The sequence below is a fragment of the Halichoerus grypus genome, chromosome 2 (assembly GCF_964656455.1).
Source record: "Halichoerus grypus chromosome 2, mHalGry1.hap1.1, whole genome shotgun sequence".
Taxonomy (NCBI): domain Eukaryota; kingdom Metazoa; phylum Chordata; class Mammalia; order Carnivora; family Phocidae; genus Halichoerus; species Halichoerus grypus.
Genome location: NC_135713.1, coordinates 74,036,989 through 74,064,073, shown reverse-complemented (window position 1 = coordinate 74,064,073; position 27,085 = coordinate 74,036,989). Strand labels below are relative to the sequence as shown.

The following is a 27,085-nucleotide window of genomic DNA, read 5'->3' as shown; positions in this document are numbered from 1 at the left end:
AGAAAAATATGAGCTCAAAATAAAGGAAAATCTTTATAAATAATTAGAGCAGTGATTCTCAAAATGTCATCCAGGATCCCCAGGGGAAATCTGAAACCTTTCAAAAGGGTCTTCAAATTCACAACTATATTCAAAATGATACTAGGGTGTTATTTGCCTTTTAGATTCTCATTTTCTCATGAGCCTACAGTGATGTTTTCCGGAGGCCACTTGACATGTCATACCACAAAAAGAAGACATAAGAACCTCTTATTAAGCCAGACATAAAAGAGATTTGACAAAAGGTAAAACCATTCCATTCTTTTCACCATAATTTTTGAAAATGTATTTTTCCAGCTTTATTGAAGTATGATTGACAAACAAAAATTGTATGTATTCATGGTATACAATATGATATTTTGATATATGTATACATGGTGAAATAATTACCACAGTCAAGTAATTAACATATCTATCACCTTTCACATAGTTATCTGTGTGTGGGGTGTGTGTGTGTGTATGAGGAAAACACTTGAGATCTACTCTCAGCAAATTTCTAGTATACATTATTATTAACTATAGTCATTGTGCTGTATATAATAGATCTCCAGAACGTTCTCATCTTACAACTGAAAGTGTGTACTTTTTGACTAGCATCTCCCTTTCCTCCCCACCTCCCAGGTCCTGGTAATGTCCAGTCTATTCTCTGTTACATGAATTCAAGTGTTCGTTTGTTTGTTTTGTTTTTGGATTCCACATACAAGTGAGGTCACGAGATAGTTGTCTTTCTGTGTCTGGCTTATAATTATTGAATCTTAAAAATATTTATGTTAATATATAATGGGTTTATTATAGCTATTTAAAATGAATCATTAAAATGGTTCATTTTAATTTCTAATATGATAAACATCAATAGATATATCCCACAGAAACAAAAGCTCTTTGCAATTTAAATAAGGGCTAAATATATAAATGGGTCTTGAGACAAAATAGTTTAAGACCTGTAGAATTAGAGCTTTACAAAATGGGATAAACTAAAGTAGATTGAAGCCACTGAAACCCATTCCAAATCTGAAATACAATGAGGCTAAAAATCTGTAATCATCCGTTAATTTAATAAAATACTGACATGAACATAAACTTGTTAAAATTTGTTTCATCAAACATCTATTTAGTGTCAGAACTAAGAATTCCGTTGTCTTCTCACTAGACCACTTTTATTCCTTCCCCTGATCCTATTCCCATAGTTTAGCAATTATGTTTACCTCCAGGCTTTGGCCAAGCAAATAAATGGACCGTGTTGTATTTTAACTGGAACCTTTCATGAGTTCACTGCCTAAGATGTTTCTTGGTTGTAACTACCTTCCTTTCTTAGTACTCCTTGACTGAATAGACAAAAGATTTCTCAGGCTTCTGATATACTGTTTACCTAGACTCTTGTTTTCTTTATGTATCTAAGGCATTCAAAGTACACGTTAGCAAAGGAAGATTCAGTTCTGGAATGTGGGTGGAAACTAAGAAAACAAGAATGAAGCCACACAAGGATACTACCTGCTTTTGAGGTTATTCGTGAAGTGGAATGAGTTATAAAACAGTAAGTCATATACAATTGTACACTAACAAATGCTTTCCCAAATAAGGTACCTGAATATAAAAGGTATATTGAACAAATGCCACATGAGACTTACCGAAGTATAATAAATCAATAAGTATGATATGCTATAAACATGAAAATACTGTAAGCATAAACATTAATTGGTTACTATAATGTATATGTCATAATATTCAAGCATGATAGATGGTATCAAAGCTTTGGAATCATTTATACATTCTTTTATAATGTCCATGGTTCAGAAACTTACACCTATATTTCCTTATCAAAAAAGAGAAAAAAGTCAAGAGTAAAGGCAAACATCCTAAGGTAAAATTCAACCAGTAAAATAAAATTGCTCATGGGATACTTGGAATGACACAAGACAATAGAGGATGATCTGGAAAATAGTTTCCCATCCGCCAATAGGTGCCAATCTGTGGCTGTCCTAAACATAAACACTACAGATAATCTTAATAGTCCCTCCAACATTTTTGTAGTTATTGTCTAAATATTTAAAGATAAAGGAACCTAATTATTATGATTTCTGGTTCTTATGTAATAGGTATAGAAACGTTGTCTTTCTTTGAATCCTAGAAAAGTAAAGGGCAGTATACCATTTTAGGTGTTTGGAATAGATTTGATCAGAATAATACAAAGCGGGCATTGTCATATAATTTTCACCTCACATGAAGGGTGTATAGAACTTCCTTGCACTATTCTTGTAAGCTTTCTATATCATTTTGCAATGAGACTAGAATTTATAAAAATAAGATCTTGTTATTACCTTTCATAAAACTCTCCAATGCTTTCCATCATACTTAGAGTAAAACACTGTTCTTCCCACGGCCTACAAGGCTCTATATATCTTAGCCCCTGCCCACCTCTAACATGAGTTCATAACACTTTACCCCTTGCTAAATGTGATTTAGTCATAAGGTTCTCCTATTTCCTTCACATAACAAACTCTTCTCCATCTCATGGCCCCTGAACTTGCTAGTCTCTCTGCTTAGGATGTTACTTTCCAGGATCTTGTAACGCTGATGTTTTCACAGCACTCAATCTCAGCATAAATGTCATCTCAGGAAGGCTTTTTCTGTTTGAAATACTCATCATACATGCACACAAATACACATTCTGTAACACCTTGTCCTGATTACTTTCCTTATATCATGTATCACAATTCACAAATATTTCCCTTAACCTGTTTATTATTATCCTCCTAAACAAGAGGAGTTTTGTATTTCCATTTCTGGCATACTAAGGGGTCCACAAACATTTGTTGAATGAATCAATGTGAAAGAAAGCCACAAAATAGTTATCATTGTAATAATCATCATAATAGCTACCTTTCATCTTGACAGCAACATGCTAAGTCATTTATGTGCATTATTGTATCCTTACCTTACCTACTACATCTTTACCTCACCTACCACCGTATCCCTACATTTCCTTTCATAAGTATGAACGTGCAGCTTCTGCCATGGCACTCAATGAACTCTATCTTCTGGAATTTATGCCATCATATCATCTCTTTCCCTCGTGTGTACTGGATAGAACTAATGACTTGTCTCCAACAAACAAGATATACCAAAAGTGGTGGGGGTGAGATGATAAAAAAGGAACTTTGCTGTGCTCGCTTCGGCAGCACATATACTTAAAAAAAAAGGAACTTTGCTGGAGTGAAACCTGCTGTATACAAACTTAACCAAATTATCAAGGTTAACAATACTGGCAATACATGACCTCATGTATCCATGATATGATGCAATGGAAAGGGCAAATCACTTCTGTGTTATCTTTCCCATACTGCAAAACTTCACGTAATCATGAAAAAATATCATGCAAACCCAAATTTAGGGGCATTCTACAAAAAACCACCAGTTCTTCTAAAAAATGTCAAGATCATGAAATGTAAGGAAAGAATGATCACAGATCAAGGAAACTAAGGAGACATGACTAAGCACAATGTGACATCCCGGATTGGGTCCTAAAACAGAACATGGGTGGAAAAACTGATGACATCTGAATAAAGTTATAGTTTAACTTTTTAAAAAAAGAGATGAGATGTGGGGTGCCTGGGTAGCTCAGTTGGTTAAGCATCAGACTCTTGGTTTCAGTTCAGGTCATGATCTCAGGGTCATGACAGTGTGGGCTCCACACTCAGCAGGGAGTCTGCTTGAGATTCTCTCCCTCGCCCTCTACCCCTCATCCTGCTCATGCTTTCTCTTGCTCTCTCTCCAAAATAAATAAATAAATAAAATCTTTAAAATAAAAAAAAAGTGATAAGATGTCACCTTTCAGCCAGAAACTGCCATCTTCCTGTAATTCTCCAAAATGACCAACACAAAGGGAAAGAGAAGAGGTACCCATCGTATGTTCTCTAGGCCTTTTAGAAAACATTTAGTTGTTCCTTTGGCCACACACATATGAATCTACAAGAAAGGTGATATTGTGGACCTCAAGGGAATGGGCACTGTTCAAAAAGGAACAACCCACAAATGCTACCATGGCAAAACTCTACAACGTTACCCAGCATGCTGTTGCCATTGCTGTAAACAAGTTAAAGGCAAGATTCTTGCCAAGAGAATTAATATGCATATTGAGCATATTAAGCACTTAAAGAGACAAGATAGCTTTCAGAAGTACGTGAAAGAAAGTGATCAGAAAAAGAAGGAAACCAAAGAGAAAGGTATTTGGGTTCAATGAAAGTGACAGCCTGCTGCACCCAGAGTTACACACTTGGTGAGAACCAATGGAAAGGAGCCTGAGCTGCTAGAACCCATTTCCTATGAATTCATGGCATAATAAGTGTAAAAAAATAAAGGATCTCATGACTATAAAAAAAAAAAAAAAATGATGTGATGTCAGTTCTGAGACCAGGCTATAGAAGGCTATTTTGTGTGCACTTACTCTGTGACTCTTCTGGCTTGCTGCTCTGATGAAGCAAGGTCTATGATGTGAGCCCACATGGACAGGCCCACAGGACAAGGAACTGAGAGTTGCCTCTGGTCAAAAGCTAGTGAGTCGCTGAGTCCATTGGTCCAACATACCTTGAAAAACTGAATCCTGCTGGGGCGCCTGGGTGGCTCAGTCGTTAAGTGTCTGCCTTCGGCTCAGTTCATGATCCCAGGGTCCTGGGATCGAGCCCCGCATCAGGCTCCCTGCTCCGCGGGAAGCCTGCTTCTCCCTCTCCCACTCCCCCTGCTTGTGTTCCCTCTCTCGCTGTCTCTCTGTCAAATAAATAAATAAAATCTTTAAAAAAAAAAAAAAAAAAAGAAAAACTGAATCCTACCAACAACTGTAATGATGGGTAGGTGATGCCACTCAACAGCTGAGAGGGGAGTCTGGGTCACAGAACTCCAAACGGCAGCAGCAGCTCAGGATGTTTTATAGCTACAGGGTTTATTTTATCTATGGCTAGCAGAGGCTGGGCACTGTTTTCCATGATACGCAAAGCAAGCCAGCTCAAAATGGATAAAAATCTGTTTATTTGAGCTATGCTAAAAATATTGGATGTGTAAAAATTTTGGTTTGGCACCAATGATCTTTGGGCTAATAAGCCCCAGAACTCTGTGAAGAAATAAAGAACCTAGGGCCCACCTTTGGTTAATTTAATAACAGATTCACACTAAAGTTCTTCTATAATTGGCTGGATAAAATGGCAACAACTTGCCATTAAAAACTTCTAGGCTAATACTACATCAAAAACTAATGATGTAATGTATGGTGATTAACATAACATAATAAAAAAAAAAACTTCTAGGCTAAGATAAAATCATAACTTTTAGGTCTTACAGAACTCTCAACTGCTAAAGGAATATTTGTTCAGACATATGAGAGGCTCAAAGCTCTTTGAGAAATGTTGACTCCCTGCCAGGCATTACTATAGACTCTGCCCCAGACACATTCATGAAAAGGTGGAATTACCTCTAAGGAAAAAAAAAAAAAAAGTATTTAATGTGAATAACTGCATCTTATTCTGCTACTGACCATTGTTCATAAAGAAGGTATGGCTTTTTTCAATAAGATACACAGTCTTCCTTTTAGTCACTAGCCAGAGAGCACAATTTGGAATTGGAAATCTTTTGTGCTAAAAGTGTAGGTAGGATGTAACAGTCTAAGGGAATGTTAGCTATGAAGTCTTCTAAATTTTCTAAACTCTATCTTTAAGCCAGAATTCTAGAAATCAGAGAAACTTAGTTCCTGATCTTTACTAAGCTATAACTTGATATCTGTATTTTTTTTAAGATAAACTATGTCATATTGCAGTAACAAATTACCACTCTAATTGTGGTGGCTCAACATAATAAAGCATTTTTGTCTGGCTTCACTACATGTTCAACAAGTATTTGAGAGTGTCTGCTCTGCTGTACATTGTGGCCCAGGTGACTGAGGACTTACCACCTTGTAGTTGTCCCATCTGGACCATACAAACAGAAGAAAAGAACCTGATCTGAAAGAGACCCATTTCACTTCTGCTCAGATTTCACTGGCCAAATGAGTAACATCTAACTTCAAGGAGACTGGAAAATGTGAGGGTAGGAAATAGAATATTTGATGAATATCATCTCTATGACAGTGCCATTCCTGTAAGCTTTTAAGGGCTAATATGATGGGTGTTATTTATTTCCTATAGCTGCTTTAACAAATTACCACAAACTAGTGACTTTAAAACAACAAAAATTTATTATAATATGAAAGTCAGAAGTCCAAAAGGGGCCTCGATGGATTATAATCAAAGTGTTGGCATTTCTTGTCTCATAGTCCCCCTTCCTTCTCTCTTCAAAGCAAGAAATGGGCAGTTGAGTATTTTTCACATCACATCATTCTGACACTGACTCTCCTGCTTCCCTCTTCCATATTTCAGGATCCCTGTGATAACATTTAACCTAGAAAATCCAGGATAATCTCTCTGTTTTAAGGTCACCTGATTAGAACCTTAATTCCATCTCCAACCTCCAGAGATCAGGAGATAGATGTTTTTGAGGTGCCATCATTTTGCCTACCACAATAGAATATGAAAAACATTTGTGCAGCTTTGACATACCTGCTATAAAGATAATGCTTACTATGTCATGCAATGACTTTTATATAAAATTCACATTTAAAAACTTTAAGAACTAATAAGCCTCCTTTTATTAGTTCATGGGTATGAAGGAACAATATGTTTTCCTTTTGGTCTTAGAGACAAGGAAGAAGAAAAGTGAATTCAGTAATACATTTCCATACACATATCAGTTTCCAGAACAAGTAAATCCTGTTTTCCTAGGTAGTCCTATAACTTATTTCTCCTTAAAAAAAAATGCTACCTGCTGCCTTCAATGCTTTTAGAAGCAAAAAATATTAAACATCCTATTAAGCAAAAAATAATAATAATGCCAGCATTGTTGAGTTGAAAAATATAGGATATAGAATACAAATTGAAAAAAATAAATATTAAACATTATTCTGCATAATAAACATTTTCTTATTTACAAACAGAGAGAGAGCAAGGCATATATATACTTGGAAGAAAGAAAATTTAGAGGAATAAAACAAAATCCCTTCCCTTAAGGAGCACAACATTTATTTAGAATGGCAAAATCATACACATGAAGGCATAACTAGCTACATGTAGCATGATATAAGCAGAATGGTGTCTTATAAATACTACGAGTTATAGCAGGAAGAAAAGAAGGGAAAAATGAGTAATTATATGGGAAAAAATCATCTGATTAAGTCAGGAGTAAATTTTTTATAATAAATTTTATTTTTTGGGGCTGTGTTTAGGTTTATAGCAAAAATGAGAGGAGGCACAGAGATTTTCCATATAAGCCCTAACCCCTGTCCTACACATGCATAGCCTCCTCCATTATCAACATCCTTCAACAGAGGAGTACATTTGTTACATTGATGAAACTACACCGACAAATTTTTATCACTCAAAGACCGTAGTTTACTTTAGGTTTACTCTTGATGTACATTTCATGGATTTGGACAAATTTCTAATGATATGTATCCACCATTATAATATCATACAGAGTAGTTTCACTGCCCTAAGAATTATCTGTGCTCTGCCTATACACACTTCCCTCCCCCTTAATCTCTGGCAACTATTCACCTTTTTACTGTTTCCACAGCTTTGCCTTTTCTGAAATGTCATATAGTTGGAATCATATGGTTTGTAGCCTTTTCAGATTGGCTTCTTTCACTTAACTAATATACATTTAATTTCATCCATATCTTTTCATGGTATGATAGCTCTTTTTTTTTTTTTTAGCACTGAATGTACCAATTTATTTATCCATTACCTACTGCCTAGATGTACCAGTTTATTTATCCATTACCTACTGAAGGACAGCATGTTTGCTTCCAAGTTTTAGTAACTATGAATAATCTGCTGTAAACTTCCATGTATAGGTTTTTGTGTGGATATAAAATTTCAGCTTCTTTGAGTAAATGTCAGTAAGTGTAATTGCTGAATCTCATGATAAGAGTATGATTACTCTTCTAAGAAACTGCCAAACTATCTTCCAACGTGGCTATACAATTTGGAATTCCCACCAGTAATGAATGAGAATTCTTCTTGCTCCACATTCTCATCAGGATTTGGTGTTGTCAGTACTCCAAATGTTGGCCATTCTAATAGATGTGTAATGGCATCTCATTTTAATTTGCATTTTCCTGATGACAAATGATGTGGAACCTCTTTTTGTATGCTTATTTGCCATCTGTATATCTTCTTTGGTAAGACACCTGTTAAGGTCTTTGGCTCATTTTTTAAATCAGCTTGTGTGTTCCCCTATTGAGAAGTTTTAAGAGTTCTTTTATGTTTTGAATATCAGTCTTTAAGAGTCCTTTTGCAAATATTTTCTTCCAGTCTGTGGTTCATCTTCTCATTGCCTTTTGCAGAGCAGAAGTTTTTAATTTTAAATAAATCCAGTTTATCAATTATTTCTTTCATGGATTATACCTTTGATATTTAATCTAAAAAGTCATCAATATGCCCAAGATTATGTAGTTTTCTCCTATGTTATCCTCAATGAGTTTTATAGTTTTGCATTTTACATTTAGGTCTGTGATTCATTTAAAAGTTAATTTTTGTAAAGGTATAAAGTCTCTGTCTAGATTAATTTCTTTGCCTGAGGATGTCCAGTTGTTCCAGTACCATTAATTGAAGAGATTATCTTTGCTCCATTATATTACATTTGCGCCTTTGTCAAAAATAAATTGAATATATTTACATAGATCTATTTCTAGGCTATCACGTTCCATTGATCTACTTGTCTTTTCTTTTACCAGTACCATGCTATCTTGATGACTATAGCTTTATATTTTCTTGAAATCAGATAGCTTCAGTCCTCCAACATTTTCTCCTTCAATATTTTGTTGCCTAGTCTAAGTCTTTTGTTCTCCATATAAACTTTAGAGTCAGTCTGCCATATATATACAATAATTTGTTGGAATTATATTGAATCTAAGGATTAATTTGGGAAGAACTGACATCTTTATAATATTGAGGCTCCCTATCAATGAACATGGAATATCTCTCAATTTATTTAGTTCTTCTTTAATTTCTTTCCTCATAGTTTTGCAGTTTTCCTCATTATACATATCTTGATAGCTTTATACCATAGAATTTCTTTTTTTTTTTCTCTTGGCAATGTACATGGTATTGTGTTTTTAATTTCAAATTCCACTTATTCATTGTTGGTATATAGAAAAGTGATAGATTTTGCAAATTAATTATGTATTCTGTAACCTTGCTATAATTGCTTATTAGTTTCAGGAGTTTGTCAATTCTTTTGGATTGTCTACATAAATGAGTACATCATCTGTGAATAAAGACCATTCTATTTCTTCCTTCTCAATCTGTATACCTTTTATTTCCTTTTCTTGTCTTATTATATTAGCTAGAACTTCCAGTATAATGTTGAAAAGCGGTGGTGAGGCTTTCCAATTCGAGAAAAAAATATATCCCTAATTGGCATTGTTGTTGTTATAGCCACCATTCTCTGACTCTTTCATTTCATGATCATATACATCCTATGTTCTCTGTAGTGAAATTCCACTCAAAAAATGAGCTCCAGGGTTTACTTCCAGCTAGACCAGAAGTTTTCAGTTAGTTCATAGAACAGCCTATATATATTTAGTAGTTGTCCTAAATCAGGTTCCAAATTCACTGTTCCCAAATTCTTGTTTGAGACTGATAATCCCAAGAATATCCATTAAAAGACTACAAAAGGTTTTAGGAACTGTTTAATAAACTATGGTCCTTTTTCTCTCACCTATGCTTTGCCAGTTCAAACTCTCATCTAACTTTCTTGATTCAAATCCCTGGGATAAAATTAGTCATTAATTGTCTTAAATATAAAACCTGAAACCATTAAATTCTTAGAAGAAAACATAGGGAAAAAGATCTTTGACATTGATCTTAGCAATGGTTTTATGGGTATGACACCAAAAGCATAAGCAACAAGAGTAAAATAAACAAATGCAACTACATCAAACTAAAAAGCTCTGCACAGCAAAAGAAGTAATCAATAAAATGAAAAGGCCACTTACAAATGAACAAAAATATTTGCAAACCATACATCTGATAAGAGAATATACAAAATATCTAAGAAACTCATACAACTTAAATGCAAAAAAAAAAAAAAAATCTGATTTTAAAATGGGCAAGAGACCTAAATGGGCATTTTTCCAAAGAAGATATTTAAATGACCAACAAGTACATGAAAAGATGCTCAACATTACTAACCATCAGGAAATGCAAATCAAAACCACAGTGAGTTTTCTCAAACCTGTTAGAAGAGCTATTGTAAAAGAGACAAGAATAAGAGGATGTAGAGAACACTTATGCACTGTTGGTAGGAATGTAAATTGGTGTAGCTACTATGGAAAATACTATGGAGGTTCCTCAAAAAATTAAAAATAGAACTACTTTATAATCTAGCAATCCCACTTCTGGGTGTATATCCAAAGGAAATTAAATCACTACAGATCTTCCTCGATTTACAATGAGATTAACTCTAAATAAACCCATTGTAAGTTGAAAATATAATAAGTCAAAAATACATTTACTACACTTAGCTTACCAAACATCATAGCTTAGTCTAGCCTACCTTAAATGTGCTTAAAACACTTACATTAGTTCCATTAGAACTACATTTGGGCAAAATTATCTAACATGAAGTCTATTTTATAATAATGTGCTGAAAGCTCATGAAACTTATTGAATGATGTACTGAAAGTAAAAAACAGAATGGCTGTCAGTGTATGTGTTGTTTAACCTCATGACTGCATGGCTTACTGGGAGCTGCAGCTCACTGCCCCAGCCCAGCAGCATAAGAGAGCATCGTACCACATATCCCTAGCCAGAAAAGATCAAAATTTGAAGTGTATTTTTTTCTCTTTATTTTTTATAGTTTCAAGTTTTTATTTAAATTCCAGTTAGTTAACCTACAGTGTAATATTAGTATTAGGAGTAGAATTTAGTGATTCTGCATAATGAAGGAAACAATCAACATAACTAAAAGGCAACCTTCAGAATGGAAGAAGATATTTGCAAATGACATTTCTGATAAAGGGTTAGTACCCAAAATCTTTGAAGTATTTTTTTATTGAATGTGGATTACTTTTGCACCATTGTAAAGTAGAAAAATTGTTGTCAAACCATTGTAAGTCAGAAACTGTATATCCAAGAGATATCTGCATTTCCATGCTTATTGCATCATTATTTACAATAGCCAAGATATGAAAACAACAAAGTATTCACCAATGGAAGAAAAAACAAAGAAAATGTGATATATATGTAATATTATTTTATATATTTATATGCATATATATTAACTCATACATATTTTTATATATAAGGGAATTTTAATTTACCCACAAAAATGAAGGAAATTCTGTCATTTGTGAAAACATGGATGAATCTTGATGGGAATATGCTAAGTGAAAAAAGTCAGAGAAAGACCAATACTGTATGATCTCACATGTGGTATCTAAAATAGTAAAACTCAGAAAAGCAGAGATTTTTTACCTACTTTAAGATGATAAAATATGTTTAAATATGTTTAAAGAATGCATTAAGGAGGGCACGTGTTGTGATGAGCACTGGGTGTTATATGCAACTAATGAATCGTTGAACACTACATCAAAAACTAATGATGTACTATATGTTGGCTAATTGAACATAATAAAAAAAAAGAATGCTAATCCTTTATTCACACCTATTTATCTTCCTCCTTCTCCCTGAGCTAAAAAAGAACTATTTTTCTTAATTAATACTGGCAATCCCTGGGTCTAGACTTGCCTACACAAAGCAAAATTACATATTAAAAATAGTATATGACAATAATCACTTTAGATAACTCATCACCATATATCTCTGATAAAAAGATGAATTAACTTATAATACTTTATAGTAAGTGAAAACCAGAAACTGTATCTCTTATTGATTTTTATTATCCTTAATTGCCTTGGTTCATATTACATGACTAAATTAAACAGTAGTTTCATTTGTCAGCTCATGACACAAAAGTTCAATTTATATACACTCTTTAGAAATATTTTGCATAAATTGAGATAAATATGCCCATTATAACCTAGTTAAAAGATTGTGTGTTTGTTCTAATACAATCCTAAATGTTTACTGCTGAAAAAAGATTACATTTTTTACATACTTTAAGTTGATAAAATATGTTTAAGTAAATGCTAACTTGCCCTTTTGTTGTCTCCAGGCTCAATAAGAGTAAGGCCGATGTACCTTTGTATTTTGGAAACAAACTCTCATGTAAGGTTTTTTTTTTTTTTCTTTTTTGTCAATAGTGAAGTAGTTTTAGAGTCAGAGGTTTTACAGTTTTTATTATTTTTATGATTCTCCTGAAATCATTTAACATGGAGCTTTTCTCTTGTAAAATTTCTTTGTGAAGTCCATGACTGGTGGCAAATCTTTCCCACCACCTACGTGGTTTCCTAAGTGTCATGCATAGCCGTTTAAACAAATTAATGTCCTTTAAAATCTTTCTTCCTAGTCAAACAACAACATTGAAATTAAAAAAAAAAAAAAGTCATAGAGGAAATTAAAAAAAAAACAAAGCCATGGGATTAGTGCATTTTTATTCTAAAGATAATAAAGTTAATGCAGTGTTGTTGTTTGAATTTTATGTTTTAATGGGAAAGAATAGCTCCCTGGATGGATGAGAGTGAAAAACTTTCATTCAAGAAGTGAGAAGACCTATCTAGTTGGAAGTTTCATAAGATTCCTTAAATAAATCTAATCAAGAAAAAATATATACATATATAAGGTGTATTAGATTCCTAAAGCTGTCATAACAAAGTACCACAAACTGGGTAGCTAAAACAACATAATTTGACTCTCTCACAGTTTGAGAGGCTAGAAGTTCAAAATCAAGGTATCAGTAAGGCCGTGCTGCCTCTGGAGGCTCTAGGGAAGAAGTCTTCCTATCTTCTCCCTCCTTACACTTCTTGGTGTTCCTTGGCTTTTGGATGTATCACTCCAATCTCTGCCTTACTCTTCATACAGTGTTCTCCCCTGTGTGTTCTGTATCCAAATCTCTCTCTTCTTAAGTGGATGCCAGTCATTGAATTAGGGTCCACCCTAATCCACTACAACTTCATCTTAACTGGATTCCATCTTCAAAGATCCTATCTCCCAGGGTGCTTAGCTGGTTTAGTCAGAAGAGCATGTGACTCTTGATCTCAGGGTCATGAGTTTGAGCCCCACGTTGGTTGTAGAGATTACTTAAAATAAATGAAACTTCAAAAAAAAAAAAAAAGAATTAAGAAAAAGATCCTCTTTCCCAAGAAGGTCCACTTTACAGGTACTCAAGATTAGGACTCAAAAAATATCTTTTGTGGGGACACAATTCAACCTACAATTGAACAAACTTTGCTGAAATAGGCTTTTAAATAGCAAGTGAGGGAGGCTTGAGCAATTTGGGAAGTGACTTTGAAAAGACGTCCTTAAGATCTTAATTGTGAATTCTCAAAGTCCCACAGAAGATTTTATACTTGTATTCGCAATTGATCTTCTGATAATCTCAATAAAAAACAAATACTTTGGTGCCAATGGCATTAAAGATAAAGTCACCAGCCATTTATTCATCCAACTAAAATTTTTTGAACATTCATGACATAAAAAAGAGAACAGGAGTAATGAACAACACAATACTTCCTTTCATAGTCTCCTTATCTAGAAAAGAGCCAGACAGTTAAACAATTACAACTCATTGCATAACCTGATCAGATTGACATTTTAAAAAGATTCCTTTCACAACATGGAAAGGAGTGGTTTGGAAGAAGAAAAAAGCCAAGAGACCAGTTATAGAGGTATCATGCTGTTTATGTAACAGAACATAGGTTGCAAAGGTTAGATCATGAGGAAATGACTGTAAGGAGAGGAGACACATTCAGAAGATTGCATGGGCTCAAATTCCAGCCACCAAACCTACAAAATTACCTGCAATTGCACCCATCCCTTCCTTTGTGATCTCTGTTGCAAAGGAAGAGGTCCTCTCTCTTTACTAAAGCTAATACTTCTTCCGGTGCTTTGGAACCCATCCTATCCCCTTCTTAGTAATCTTGCGCTATTATATTCTTGTTCTTAGACCCCAATCTCTTCCTACTTGCTTATCAGCTTTGAACATGCTCAAACCAGCCATCACAACACATAGCAACAATTACTTCATCTGCCACCCTCAACAAACCTCAGCACTGCAGCCAACTACGGACTCACCTCTTCTATTCACAGCTATACTTTTTTTCACAGTTATACTTATAGAAGATCTTGTTTACATATGATGTGTCCAATTGCTCGTGTCCAACACATTTCTTGATCTATTGCCACTGGCTTCTGTTCTTACAATTCTCTGAAATTTCTCTCATTCTAGTTTCCAACAAACTCTTTGTTACTAAATCCAGCAAACATTATCATTACTTCCCTTGAACTCTCAGCGATATGTGACAATTCTGACTGCTCCCATCATCTTCCTATACCCTCTTACCTTACCTTTATTGTATTGATTTCAGCTCTGGTTTTCTCCTTGCTTTTCCTTCTTAGTCTCTTCCTCTAAGCATTTCTTACATGTTATATTCTTTAGAATTCCTCAGTTTGTAGTAGATTCTTTTCCTTTCTTGAGAAAATTGATCTTTTCTCCATGGATCAAATAATTATTGTTGTACTGATGATCCCCAATTATGGCTCCAATTGAAATCTCTCTCCTCAGCTTTAGATCTTTATTTTCAACTGTGAAGTGGCACTTGGCTGCCTCATTGGTACCTCAAACTCAGTATGTTCAAAATTGAACTCATCTCCTCTTCTAAATTCTCTATTCTTCCTATGATTCACCATATTAATAAATGGCAACACTCTATATAAAAGCCTACAAGCCAACTACAAGTGTACCAAGTTTAATTGCCCTCCCTTTCTCTCTCCATCCATCCCAACTCTCTTTCTTCCCCTTTTCTCACTCCCTCACCTCTCAATCCTCACCATTCACATTCTACCCATAATTCCACTGTTACTCCTATAGTCCTAATCACTGTAACACTTTAACTCCTACAGATTTCTTCTTCTTAAAAAAATTCCATTTTGTTCATGATATATACCTCTCCCAAACTGCTCATGGGACCTAGCGGAAGCTGATCCCATGTTCAATTCCAGGGCCAGGAATGATTAAATCATCTAATTATGGCAATTATATTCCCCTTGGAAAATAATTAATTTAGGAGCTCAAATTTAAGTCAATCTGGTTACTATTACCTTTGCAACTGTTATTGTTCCAGGTGTGGGCATGGAACTAAAATTTGTCCAACCAGACTGAAGCAAAGGAGTGTTGTTGTTGTTGTTGTTTTTCTTTTCAAAAATGGGGAGAGAGTTTATTTTTCCCCCCAGTGGATGGATGTAAGCAATGCAGCATGTTAACTTTGCTGCTACAACTGATGTTTTATCATTCCCTTAATTTTTTTATAATTCTATTACAAATGTATATGCGCATAAATAATATTGCATATTATAAACATATATATATATGGCATTTTTGTTAAAATTTTTTAAGTTGTATTCATTTTGATAACAACACCTCAATTACATTCACTTTCATAGTAGTATGGTTTCCAGTACAAAAATAGCACAATTTGTTGATGCATTATCTTATTAATACTAGTATTTTTTCCATCTTTCCTGATATAAACCAATGCTTCTATAAATATTTTTGAATATGTCTCTCTTTTTTTTTTAAGATTTTATTTATTTATTTATTTACTTGACAGAGAGAGAGAGAGCACAAGCAGGGGCGGGGGGGCAGCAGATGCAGAGGGAGAAGCAGGCTCCCCACTGAGCAGGGAGCCCAATGTGGGACTCGATCCCAGTACCCTGAGATCATGACCTAAGCCAAAGGCAGATGCTTAACCAACTGAGCCACCCAGGTGCCCCTGAACATATGGTCTTTTTGACCACATGAAGGAATTTTCTAAAATATATATTCCCAGAAATGGAATTTCTGGGTTACAGGGTATACATTTTCAAGATAAAAGACTAAATGGCTATCCACAATGCCTGCAACACTTTACACTTCCACCAGCAGTCTAAGAGAGATTCTGTTCATCCAAAGCTGCAGCAAGAGATTTTGTTATGTTTTTTAAATTTTTGCAGTTCTAATGAGTATGAAATAGCATCTTTATGATGTATTTCAATTTGTGTTCTCATAATTACTAATTAAATCCTTAGTCACATTTTTTCATATGATTATTGGGCAGTTGTTTTTCCTCCTCTATGAAATGCTCTTTTTTTTTAGAGGTTTGTATTTTGCTTACTGAATTTTAGAAGTTTTAGTATTTGTTTGTATTAATATATTCACTATTGCACTAGACCTAGGCAAGACAATATAAACAAAGGAAAGATATACCATGCTCATTATTGGAAGAATTAATATAGTTAAAATGTCCATACTATCTTCAGCAATCTACACATTCAATGCAATCCCTATAAAAATTCCAATGGCATTTTTCACAGAGCTAGAACAAACAATCCTAAAACTTTTATGGAACCATAAAAGATCCCAAATAGCCAAAGGAATCTTGAAAACAAGAAACAAAGCTGCAAGTATCACAATTCCAGACTTCAAGTTATATTACAAAACTGTAGTAATCAAAATGTATGGTACTGACACATAGCTCAATAGAGCAGAATAAAAAATGTAGAAATAAACCCATAATTACATGGTCAATTAATCTTCAGTGGGGAAGGCAAGAATGTGCAATGGTAAAAAGACAGTCTCTCCAACAAATGGTATAGGGAAACTGGACAACTACATGCAAAAGAAATAAACTGGACCACTTTCTTACACCATACACAAAAAATAAACTCAAAATGGACTAAGGACCTAAATGTGAGACTTGAAACCATAAAAATCCAAGAAGAGAGCATGGGCAGTAATTTCTCTGACATCAGCCATAGCAACATTTTTCTAGGTATGTCTCCTGAGGCAAGGAAAGCAAAAGCAAAAATAAATTATGGAACTTCATCAGAAGAAAAATTTCTACACTGCAAAGGAAACAGTCAACAAAACTAAAGGACAACCTACTGAATAGGAGAGGATATTTGCAAATGACATCCAATAAAGGGTTAGCATCCAAAATATATAAAGAATTTATACAACTCAACACCAAAAAAACCAAATAATCCAATTTGAAAATGGGCAGAAGACATGAACAGACATTTCTCCAAAGAAGACATACAAATGGCCAACAGACACGTGAAAAGATGTTCAACATAACCCTTCAACAGGGAGATGCAAATCAAAACCACAATGAGATATCACCTCACACCTGTCAGAGTTGCTAAAATCAAAAACTCAAAAAACTAAATTTAATTTAAATAAAAATTAAAATTAACAAAAAACAGGTGTTGCTGAGGATGTAGAGAAAAAGGAACTCTCTTGCATGGTTGGTGGGAATACAAACTGGTACAGCCACTATGGAAAGCAGTATGGAGCCTCCTCAAAAAATTAAAAGTAGAAATACCCCATGATCCAGTAATTGGACTACTGGGTATTTAACAAAAAAAATACAAAAACACTAATTTGAAGAGCTATAAGCACCCCTATGTTTACTGCAGCATTATTTACAATAGCCAAATTATGGAGCAGCCCTAGTGTCCATCAATAGATGAATGGATAAAGAGGATGTGGTATATATCTATACAATGGAATATTACTCAGCCATAAAAAGAATGAAATCTTGCCATTCATGACAGCATGGATGGACCTAGAGAATATAATGCTAAGCAAAATAAGTCAGGGAAAGACAAATACTATATGATTTCATTCATGTGTGGATTTAAGAAACAAAACAAATGAGGGGTGCCTGGGTGGCTCAGTCAGTTAAGTGTCTGCCTTCGGCTCCGGTCGTGATCCCAGTGTCCTAGGATCCAGCCCCGCATCAGGCTCCCTGCTCAGCAGAAAGTCGGCTTTTCCCTCTCCTTTTACCCCTCCCCCTCCATCCTGCTTGTGTGCTGTCTCTCAAATAAAATCTTAAAAAAAAGAAACAAATGAACAAAGGAAAAGAAAAGGGAGAGAAACCAAAAAACAGACTTTTAAGTATAGAAAAGAAACAGATGGTTGCCAGAGGAGAGGTGGATTGGGGGATGGGTGAAATGAGTGAAGGGGATGAAGAGTACACTTATCTTGATGAGCCCTGAGTAATAAATGGAACTGTTGAATTACTGTTGTATACTTGAAACTAATATAACACTGTAATCAACACTGAAATTAAAGTAAAAGTTAAAAATATTAGAAATGGATCTTAATGAAATGAAGATGAGTGATTTACCTCATAAAAAGTTCAAAATAATGGTCATAAAGATGCACACCAAGGTCAGGAGAACAATCCATACATTTTGGTGCCACTATAAATACAAACACATAGACTAACGGAACTTAATCAAATGCCCAGAAATAAACCTATGCATATATGGTCAATTAATATTTGACAAAGATTTAAAGAATACTCAGTGGAGAAATGAGGGTCTTCAATAAACGTGATGAGAAAAATTGGATATTCACATGTAAAAGAATGAAATTAGATCCCTACTTTATACCACTTGCAAAAATTAACCTAGAAAGGGTTAAAGACTTGAATGTAAATCCAGAAACCATAAAACACCTAGGAGAAAACATAGGAAAGTTCCTCAGGATGGCTCTTGGCAATGATTTTATTGGATCTGTAAACTAGAGCATAAGCAACAAAATCAAAAAAAACAAGTGGGATTACATCAAATTAAAAACCTTTTGCACAGCAAAAGAAATGATCAACAGAATGAAAAGACAGTTTACCACTTGGAAAGATATTTGCAAATTATATAACTGATAAGGGATCAATATTCAAAAATATAAAAAGAACTCATACAACTCAACAGCCAAACAAACAATCCAATTAAAAAATGGACAGTGTATCTGAATAGACATTTTTCCAAAGAAGATATACAAATGGCAAAGAGGTACATGAAAACATGCTCAACATCATTAACCATCAGGGAAGTGCAAATCAAAACCACACTGAGATATCACCTCATGCTTGTTAGAATGGCTATCATCAAAAGACAAGAGGTAACAAATGCTGATGAGGATGTGGGGAAATAAACCCTTGTTCACTGTTAGTACCTTTATAAATTGGTACACCTACTATGGAAAACAGTATGAAGGTTGCTCAAAACTTAAAATAGAACTACCATATGATCCACAATTCCACTCCTGGAAACATATCCAAAATAAATAAATACACTGTCAAAGAGATATCAGCATTCCCATGTTCACAGCATTATTACAATAGTCAAAACATGAAACAACCTAAGTGTCCATCAATGATAAAGAAGTTGTGGTATATGTATATACAATAGAATATTATTCATCTATAAAAAAAGAAAGAAATCCTTTCATTTGTGATAACACGGATGGACCTGTAGAGCATTATGTTAAGTGAAATAAGTAAGACAAAGAAAGACAAATTCTTTTTTTTTTTTTTTTTTTTAGATTTTATTTATTCGTTTTAGAGAGAGAGAGAACAGGGGCAAAAGGAGAGGGAGAAAAAATCTCAAGCCAACTCCACACTGAGCACAGAGCCTGATGTGGAGCTCGATCCCACAACGAGATCATGATTTGAGCTGAAACCAAGAGTCAGACGTTCAACAGACTAAGCTACACATGCGCCCCGAGAAAGACAAATTCTTTATGATCTCACTTATATATGGAATATAAAACAAACAAACAAACAAACAAAAAACCATACTCATAGAAGGAGAGATTAGATTTGTGCTTACCAGAAGTAGAGGTTTGGGTGAGGGGGTGGAATCTGACAAAGGTGGGTCAAATATACAAACTTCCAGTCATAAGATAAATAAGTACTGGAGATATAATGTGCAACATGATGACTACAGTTAACACTGCTTATAGTATATTTGAAAGTTAAGAGGGGAGATACTAAGAGTTCTTATCATGAGGCAAAAAACATTGATTTCCTTTCTTTCTTTTTTGTATTTATATGAGATGATGGATGTTAACTAATTTACTTTGGTAATCATTAAACAATGGATGTAAGTCAAGTCATTATGCTGTACACCTTAAACTTATACAGTGCTGTCTATAAATTATATACTAACAAAGCTTGGGAAAAATGAGAATAAACTCTTAGTGATGAGAAGGGAAATATGCCACTAGTACGTCAAAACTTGATATTTTTCTAGGCTACATATGGAAGATTGAATGCTACATGTTAAAACAGGAAATCTTTAATCCAATATTAATAAGAATTAATTTTTAAAAAGGAACTAGGATTTTCATGGTAATTATCCTACGATTTTGGAGAACATGCGACTCGAAGCTCTCAATTCTAAAAATATAAGCATTTCTGCTATAATAATGTGTGCATTCCTCTAAAACATCCCCTTAGGCAAAATCAACCACCAGAAATAACTAGGCTTCTGGAGAAAACATGTAGAGGTAAACCACTGCAACTTTGTAACTAGAGTTCTAACAAAAGCAACCACAATCTTAATACATTTTAGCACAGCTAAATCCACTCTAGGTTTTCACCCAGTACCAGCTAGGTTTTCACCCAGTACCAGAGTTATCTTTCATAGGTTTAAACACTGGGACTCACCTTCTTCCATTGAGATATAGCTCCTGGAGGACACCCATTCCCAATAGAGTTAAGTCTTATCAAAAATAAAAATATTTAGAAATATCTTTGCAGCTTCTTCACCTGCATTTGCAGCCTCACTGGATATGTTAACATTGTAAAAAGCATAATGATTATCCATAGCATCAAACTATTCAAAACTGATTCCAAAGGAAGGTACTACTATAGGATTTTTAGCTGTTTTTTCTTAAGATTTCATTTATTGCTAAGGTTTTTGTTTAATAGTAAGAAAGATTCCCCTGATTGTTTCAAAAGCTGCTAACTTGGTGTTAACCAATGAAACTTCTGGGTTATACTTACATCATTTTCCTATTTACCAATCCATTATATACTTGTGACAGAAACAAATGTTCTTTTGTATCAGAAAGCTATTATCAAATTTAAAGTCTTAACACTACTCCCCAAATTATTATAATTTTTGTTTTATCTTTGTTTTTTGAAAACAGGACAGATCTATAGATAACATATACATATATGTATACACATGCAACAAGCACCTTCAAAATGGATCTGAGTGTTATTGTTTTACCTTATTTCCTGGTTGTATAAATTTTCAGATAATATCTGGGCGCCTGGGTGGCTCAGTTGGTTAAGCGACTGCCTTCGGCTCAGGTCATGATCCTGGAGTCCCTGGATCGAGTCCCGCATCGGGCTCCCTGCTCGGCAGGGAGTCTGCTTCTCCCTCTGACCCTCCCCCCTCTCATGTGTTCTCTCTCATTCTCTCTCTCTCAAATAAATAAATAAAATCTTTAAAAAAAAAATTTTTTTTCAGATAATATCTTTAGACAGAAGAATATTAAGAGAGGATATGAATAACCTAAAACTATTAAACCTTAATTTTCCTAGAAAAACTTTTATACACTGATGTTTAAAATCCTACACACTTTAAAAACATGAGAAATGTTTCATAAGAAGGTATTCTATTATGAAAATACAGATCACCATAGATACATTTCTACTACTTAGGTAAACATCATGTGTGATTTTTCTTTTCTGAATGTAGGGCACAGCAACAGATCTCATAGAATCTTTAAAGGAGAAACTCCTGTTTTCACATTCTGATCCACAGATACTCTGCAATCCTACTGGTCTGAAGAGAAGAGTCAAGCAGTCAAGTAGAATTTCACATAAAGACTAGTTTATAGGTTTTCATAAAAGCATGTTGAAGTTAAGGAAGAAAGATATATAGTAAAATATGAATACTTATGCTTCACATTTCCTTCTGCCAGCCAATACCATGAATAGGCCATTTGTAGTGATGTGGATGAAACTGGAAAGTATTATGCTAAGCAAAATAACTCAGAGAAAGACAAATACCAAATGATTTCACTCATATGTGGAATTCAAGAAACAAAACAAATGAGCATGGGGCGGGGGCGAAAGAGAGGCAAACCAAGAAACAATCTTAACTATAAACAACAAACTGAGGGTTGCTGGAGGGGAGGTGTGCAGGGGGAATGGGTTAAATAGGTGATGGGGATTAAGTAGGGCACTTGTGATGAGCGTTGGGTGTTGTATGTAAGTGAGAAATCACTACATTCTACACCTGAAGCTAATATTACACTGTATGTTAACTACCTGGAATTTAAATAAAAATTTGGAGAAAGGAAAAAAAAAAGAATAGGACAATGTCTACCCTTACACGCAGGGTCATTGACTAATGCGTATAATAAAGGAGAAATATTGTCAATTGTTTCTTCTCCCAAGAGAACAATGGAAACAATGTAGAGAAGTTTTTGTTTTATAACAATCTGATTTTATTCCAATATTTAGAAAACTGCTATATAATTTGGATGGATGTACAATGATGTATGAAATAATTATTAAAAAACTCTCTAGAGAAACATATTTAAGCTTAAGAAAAATTCCACAAATGGTTGACACATTTTCTACATTGAAATTTGAATATATTTTCGCATGGAATAATTATAATTATCATACAATGAAATATAAAAGCACAAAAATGGAAATCAGGTATCAGATAGTCTTTATCAATAAAACTAAGGTCAAAGTAAAAATATATGATCATATTGAATTTTGTGTCTAATAAAATTAAAGGAGCATAAAAATGTATATTGCAAATTGGTCAATTGACCAGAGAAAGTTTCTAAAGAAACCTCTCTGTGGTGAAATAAAAGATAAATAAAATGATAATTTTTAAAACGTTTAAAACTAGCTTCTTTTGGAGAATAAATATGACATTAACTTAAATTTTTATTATATGAACTGGATTGACAAATCTAATGTTATTTTGAAAAATTAGAGAAACAAATATCCACAGCCCAAATGAAAAGTAATAAGAATAAACTATATGAAACCTAAGTAGTCCTACATATCCAGAGGCTAATAACTAACACATATGATATCACTGTAGTCAGAATTAACTTACATGTATTTTCCCACTTCTGCTTCATCTTCTTCTTTCAAAGTATTCTCTATTGAAAGTATTAAATGTGTATTTTACAATATCTTTTAAAAATCTAAAACACAGAGACTCTATTATTATATTTGTACTCAAATTATAATAAAACTTATGGGGTCACATGAATCACATTCATTTATTAAACGTGTAACTATATTGTAATTATTTCAAATTTTATTAATATAGCATTCCATTGATGGACTGACAGTGTATAATTCTTCCACATTGATGATCCAGTTATAAATCAGTTCTTTCCCCTTTTTTTTACTTTTAGATTCTTTATAGGTATATGCAGGATGTCATTGTCCTCCTTTGATAAACATTTATATAGGCAAAATGCAATAGCAGTGAAGAAGATAGTGAATACTTTGCAAACAGAACCTAAATTTAAAAAAAAAGAAATACAAGCATCAGATGTATCAATCTATTTAGAGCAAAAATATTTGTGGAAAGAATGCCAATTACCAAAGAAAAACTAAGTATATTTCATCTCTATAAAATATCAATTCTCCAATTGTAAAATGTAATTAATGTCATAAACTTATATCAAGTTATTTAAAGGAGATATTTGTAATGTTTACAAAAACTTTTAGATTTCTTAAAGATACAGCCCAAGAAAAATGCAAGATGTGTTATTATTTCACAGAATGTATTAACTCTAAAGCTTAAAAATACATTTCTGCTTTCAAAATTTAAATATCAATAAGAACTGGAACATAAATTAACTTCATGAAGCTTCACTCTTTTTGAAATATTCACCATTTTCCAAATAAAAACAAATATTTTAGAAAAATTAGTTGATTATTAGGGTTTTTATTCATTTTCATGTTTCATGTTTCAGAAAATATATTACAAGCATTATATAAAAGTACTTGAGCTTAGGATGCAAATGACCCTGAAAATTAAAGTAAAAAATATTTTAGAGCAATAATATCAATTATCTGACAATAACAATTATAGTGGTTACAAAAGATAAAGTAAGAAACATTAATTAGTCTGTCATTTATAATGACACAATAATTTTCATACATTTTAATAGCGCAACACCATAAACAACCCAAATGAATTTTAACAAGAAAAATGGATAAATTGTAGTATATTCGCAAAATGACGTAGTATTCAGAGATTTTTTAAAAGCACAAACTACTGCTATGGAATAACACAAATGAATCTCCCCAAAGCATATTAAGCAACACAGAAGAAAAAAACTGTATATACTGCATTACATTTGCATAAATTGCTAGAACATGCAGAACCAACATACTGTAATAGAAATCTGAAAGAGGTTTATCTGTAGAGGAAGGAAATTGACTGAAAAGGGATATGGGGGAAATTTCTACAACTTGAATGAGGTGCTGGTTACATAGGTGCACTCAATTATCAAAGGCCATCAAACTAAACACCTAAGATCTATGCTAATTGTATCTTAATTACATCTCAATATTTTTAAGAGTACTACTTGATACATTTTTCACAAACTAAACACAGTGTGACCAGCATCTGGATCAAGAACAAAACATTGTCAACACCCCAGAAGCCTTCCTTCATGTTTTCTCAAAGTCACTAACCCAAAAGGGTTAGTTTTGTTCGCTTTTGAAGTATATTTATAACAGGTCAAAACTATGTAAGTGGAATCATACACTGCATAATCATTTGTTTCTGGTTTCTTTCATTCAACGTTATGTTTGTATGATTCATCCATTATTTATGCCGTTGTGTAGTTTTCATTTTCATTGTTGTATACTATTGCATTGTTGTTATCACAATTTATCCAAACCATTATTTATTGACTATTTGATTATCCACTTTTGTGACACGTTCTTTCAAGTCCTTTGTCTATTTTTTCCATGTCTATCCTTTGTTTATTATTGATTAATGGGAGCGCTTTATATACTTTGGACATTGGTTCTTTTTCACATTTTACCTTCTAAACTGTGGCTGTCTATCTTTTAATTATTTCTTTTGATGGTCAGAACTTTAAAATGTCAAACTAGTTGACATTAAATTGCCACAAAAGCATATTCCTGTTGTACTTTCTGTGTTTGTCCTTTCAGACGTAATTCCCTATTTCTTTATTATTGTTATCTCCTCTTAGTAGCTCCTTGGCAGGATCTCTAGCAGTTCACCAGTTTTCTCAATTATGTGCTGTTTGAAAATAAGTAAGCATGCTAGTTATATCTAAAATAAAAATTAAAAGGCTCAGTGTCTTAAGAGGACTTACTTATGAACAATGCCTAGTTTTGTTGAATTATCTCTGAGAAATTAATTCTGACTACTTAAATATCATTTTTTTACTTTTTAATTGTTTTCTAAAATTTTACTTTACTCAGTGTTCAATGTAGACTAAGCTGGCTGGATAATTGACTTTTGAATTACAAGACACCACTGTACACTTTATCACAGTGGTATTTGTTACTGTTAAATATTAGAGTCTATTATGTGTTTCTTTGAATTAATGGACCCACTCATTAAAATCACAAAACATATAAAGACTTTTAAGTATTTATCACACCAACATCATCTATGCAATAAAATCACTAAATGTTAGTACTGATTAACATTTCAGAAATTATGTAGTCCAACATCCTCATTTTACAGATGAATAAATTGAGACCCAGGAAGATCTAGTGAATTTTCTAAAGTAATGCAAGCCTATTTAGACTTTCTCAACATTGACCATAGCTCATATCACCATAGTATCCCAATTCCCCATATCTCTTACTTATTCAACAAATAATGAATGCCTGCTATGTGGATTGTTATATCATTAAGCAAAAGAAACAGTGAAACTTACATTTAAGTAGGATAAAAATATCTTTATGTTCTTCAGGTGTGTGAAAAAAATTTTTTTAATTATCCAGTCCTTTACTATGGAAATGGAAATTGTCACAAGGTCAAGCAACTTGGTTGTATATGTATATGGACAAAATTGCTTCCTAAATTGAAATTTTGCTAATTACCACCCTTTATTCAGGAGTAACATAAAACAATTGTGTATTTAGTGGAGTGACTCAAATATTCATATAAATACTATAAAACTTTAGTTTCTAAAATATTTTCTATATAATAAGGCTTCTTTAATCATCAAAGTATCCATTTGTTCACAGTTTATTACTGCACACTACTATAAACAACTATATGTTTTTAAAACAATTATACTTTTCTATATTTCTTCAATAGGTATCACTTACATACTCCTACCATAAGGTAAGCCATTTTCATCTTATTATAGATCCAACAATTTCCTTTTTTTCCACAGTATTCAGTCTCCCGAAAGATACAAGAAGTTTCTCCTGCCATTTTAAAAAGTATTGGTCCAGGTATCGTCCCTATGAAAAAGGCAATAATTGTAAATTCTCCATGAAAACACTTCAGGTAAGGATAAGAATGTTTTTATTCTAAAATTAAACATACATTTAGTCATCATCACATTTACATATATCATTTAAAATTAGCTAAGAATTTACTTACAAATAGGATTATTAATATCTGGAAACAATGACTGTATTTTTAAAAAATCCTTATTTCTGCAGGTATAAAACTTAGTATCTTAGTATCTTTCATATTTTTAGAATGATGTACATATTGTTATGTAGTAGACATCTCACAACTTTTAATTTTTCAATTAAAAATTTAGGAGAAAGTAAGAGAGAGATATTAAATATTATTTTTGGGAATTCAGTATACCTCCAAAGATTTTGAATTGTGAAATTTTCAATCAATGATAAGTTAGTTTCATAATGCAATGTACATCTTTTATCAAGATATTGAGAGAAAAAACTGAAAATGTAAATGCTTTGGTATGTTTGTAGCAACCCCTAAATTCAGAGAACCTCAAATCCCGAGGAACAGTTGTGTGCTGCCTGAGGTAAATCTCTATATACTCAGAG

At 33.3% G+C, this 27,085-nt stretch overlaps 1 protein-coding gene across 1 annotated transcript in view; it reads right to left on the bottom strand.

The window, feature by feature from the left end:
* Nucleotides 1–23,439: 23,439 nt before the first annotated feature.
* The window catches only part of SLCO6A1 (solute carrier organic anion transporter family member 6A1), a 96,633-nt gene continuing 92,987 nt past the window's right edge, over nt 23,440–27,085 (bottom strand). The window contains exons 13-14 of the mRNA XM_078066323.1: nt 26,387–26,524; nt 23,440–23,576 (exon numbers count right to left, since the gene is read on the bottom strand). Of these exons, the coding sequence (XP_077922449.1) occupies nt 23,440–23,576; nt 26,387–26,524 (275 nt within the window). The remainder of the gene's footprint in view (nt 23,577–26,386; nt 26,525–27,085) is intronic.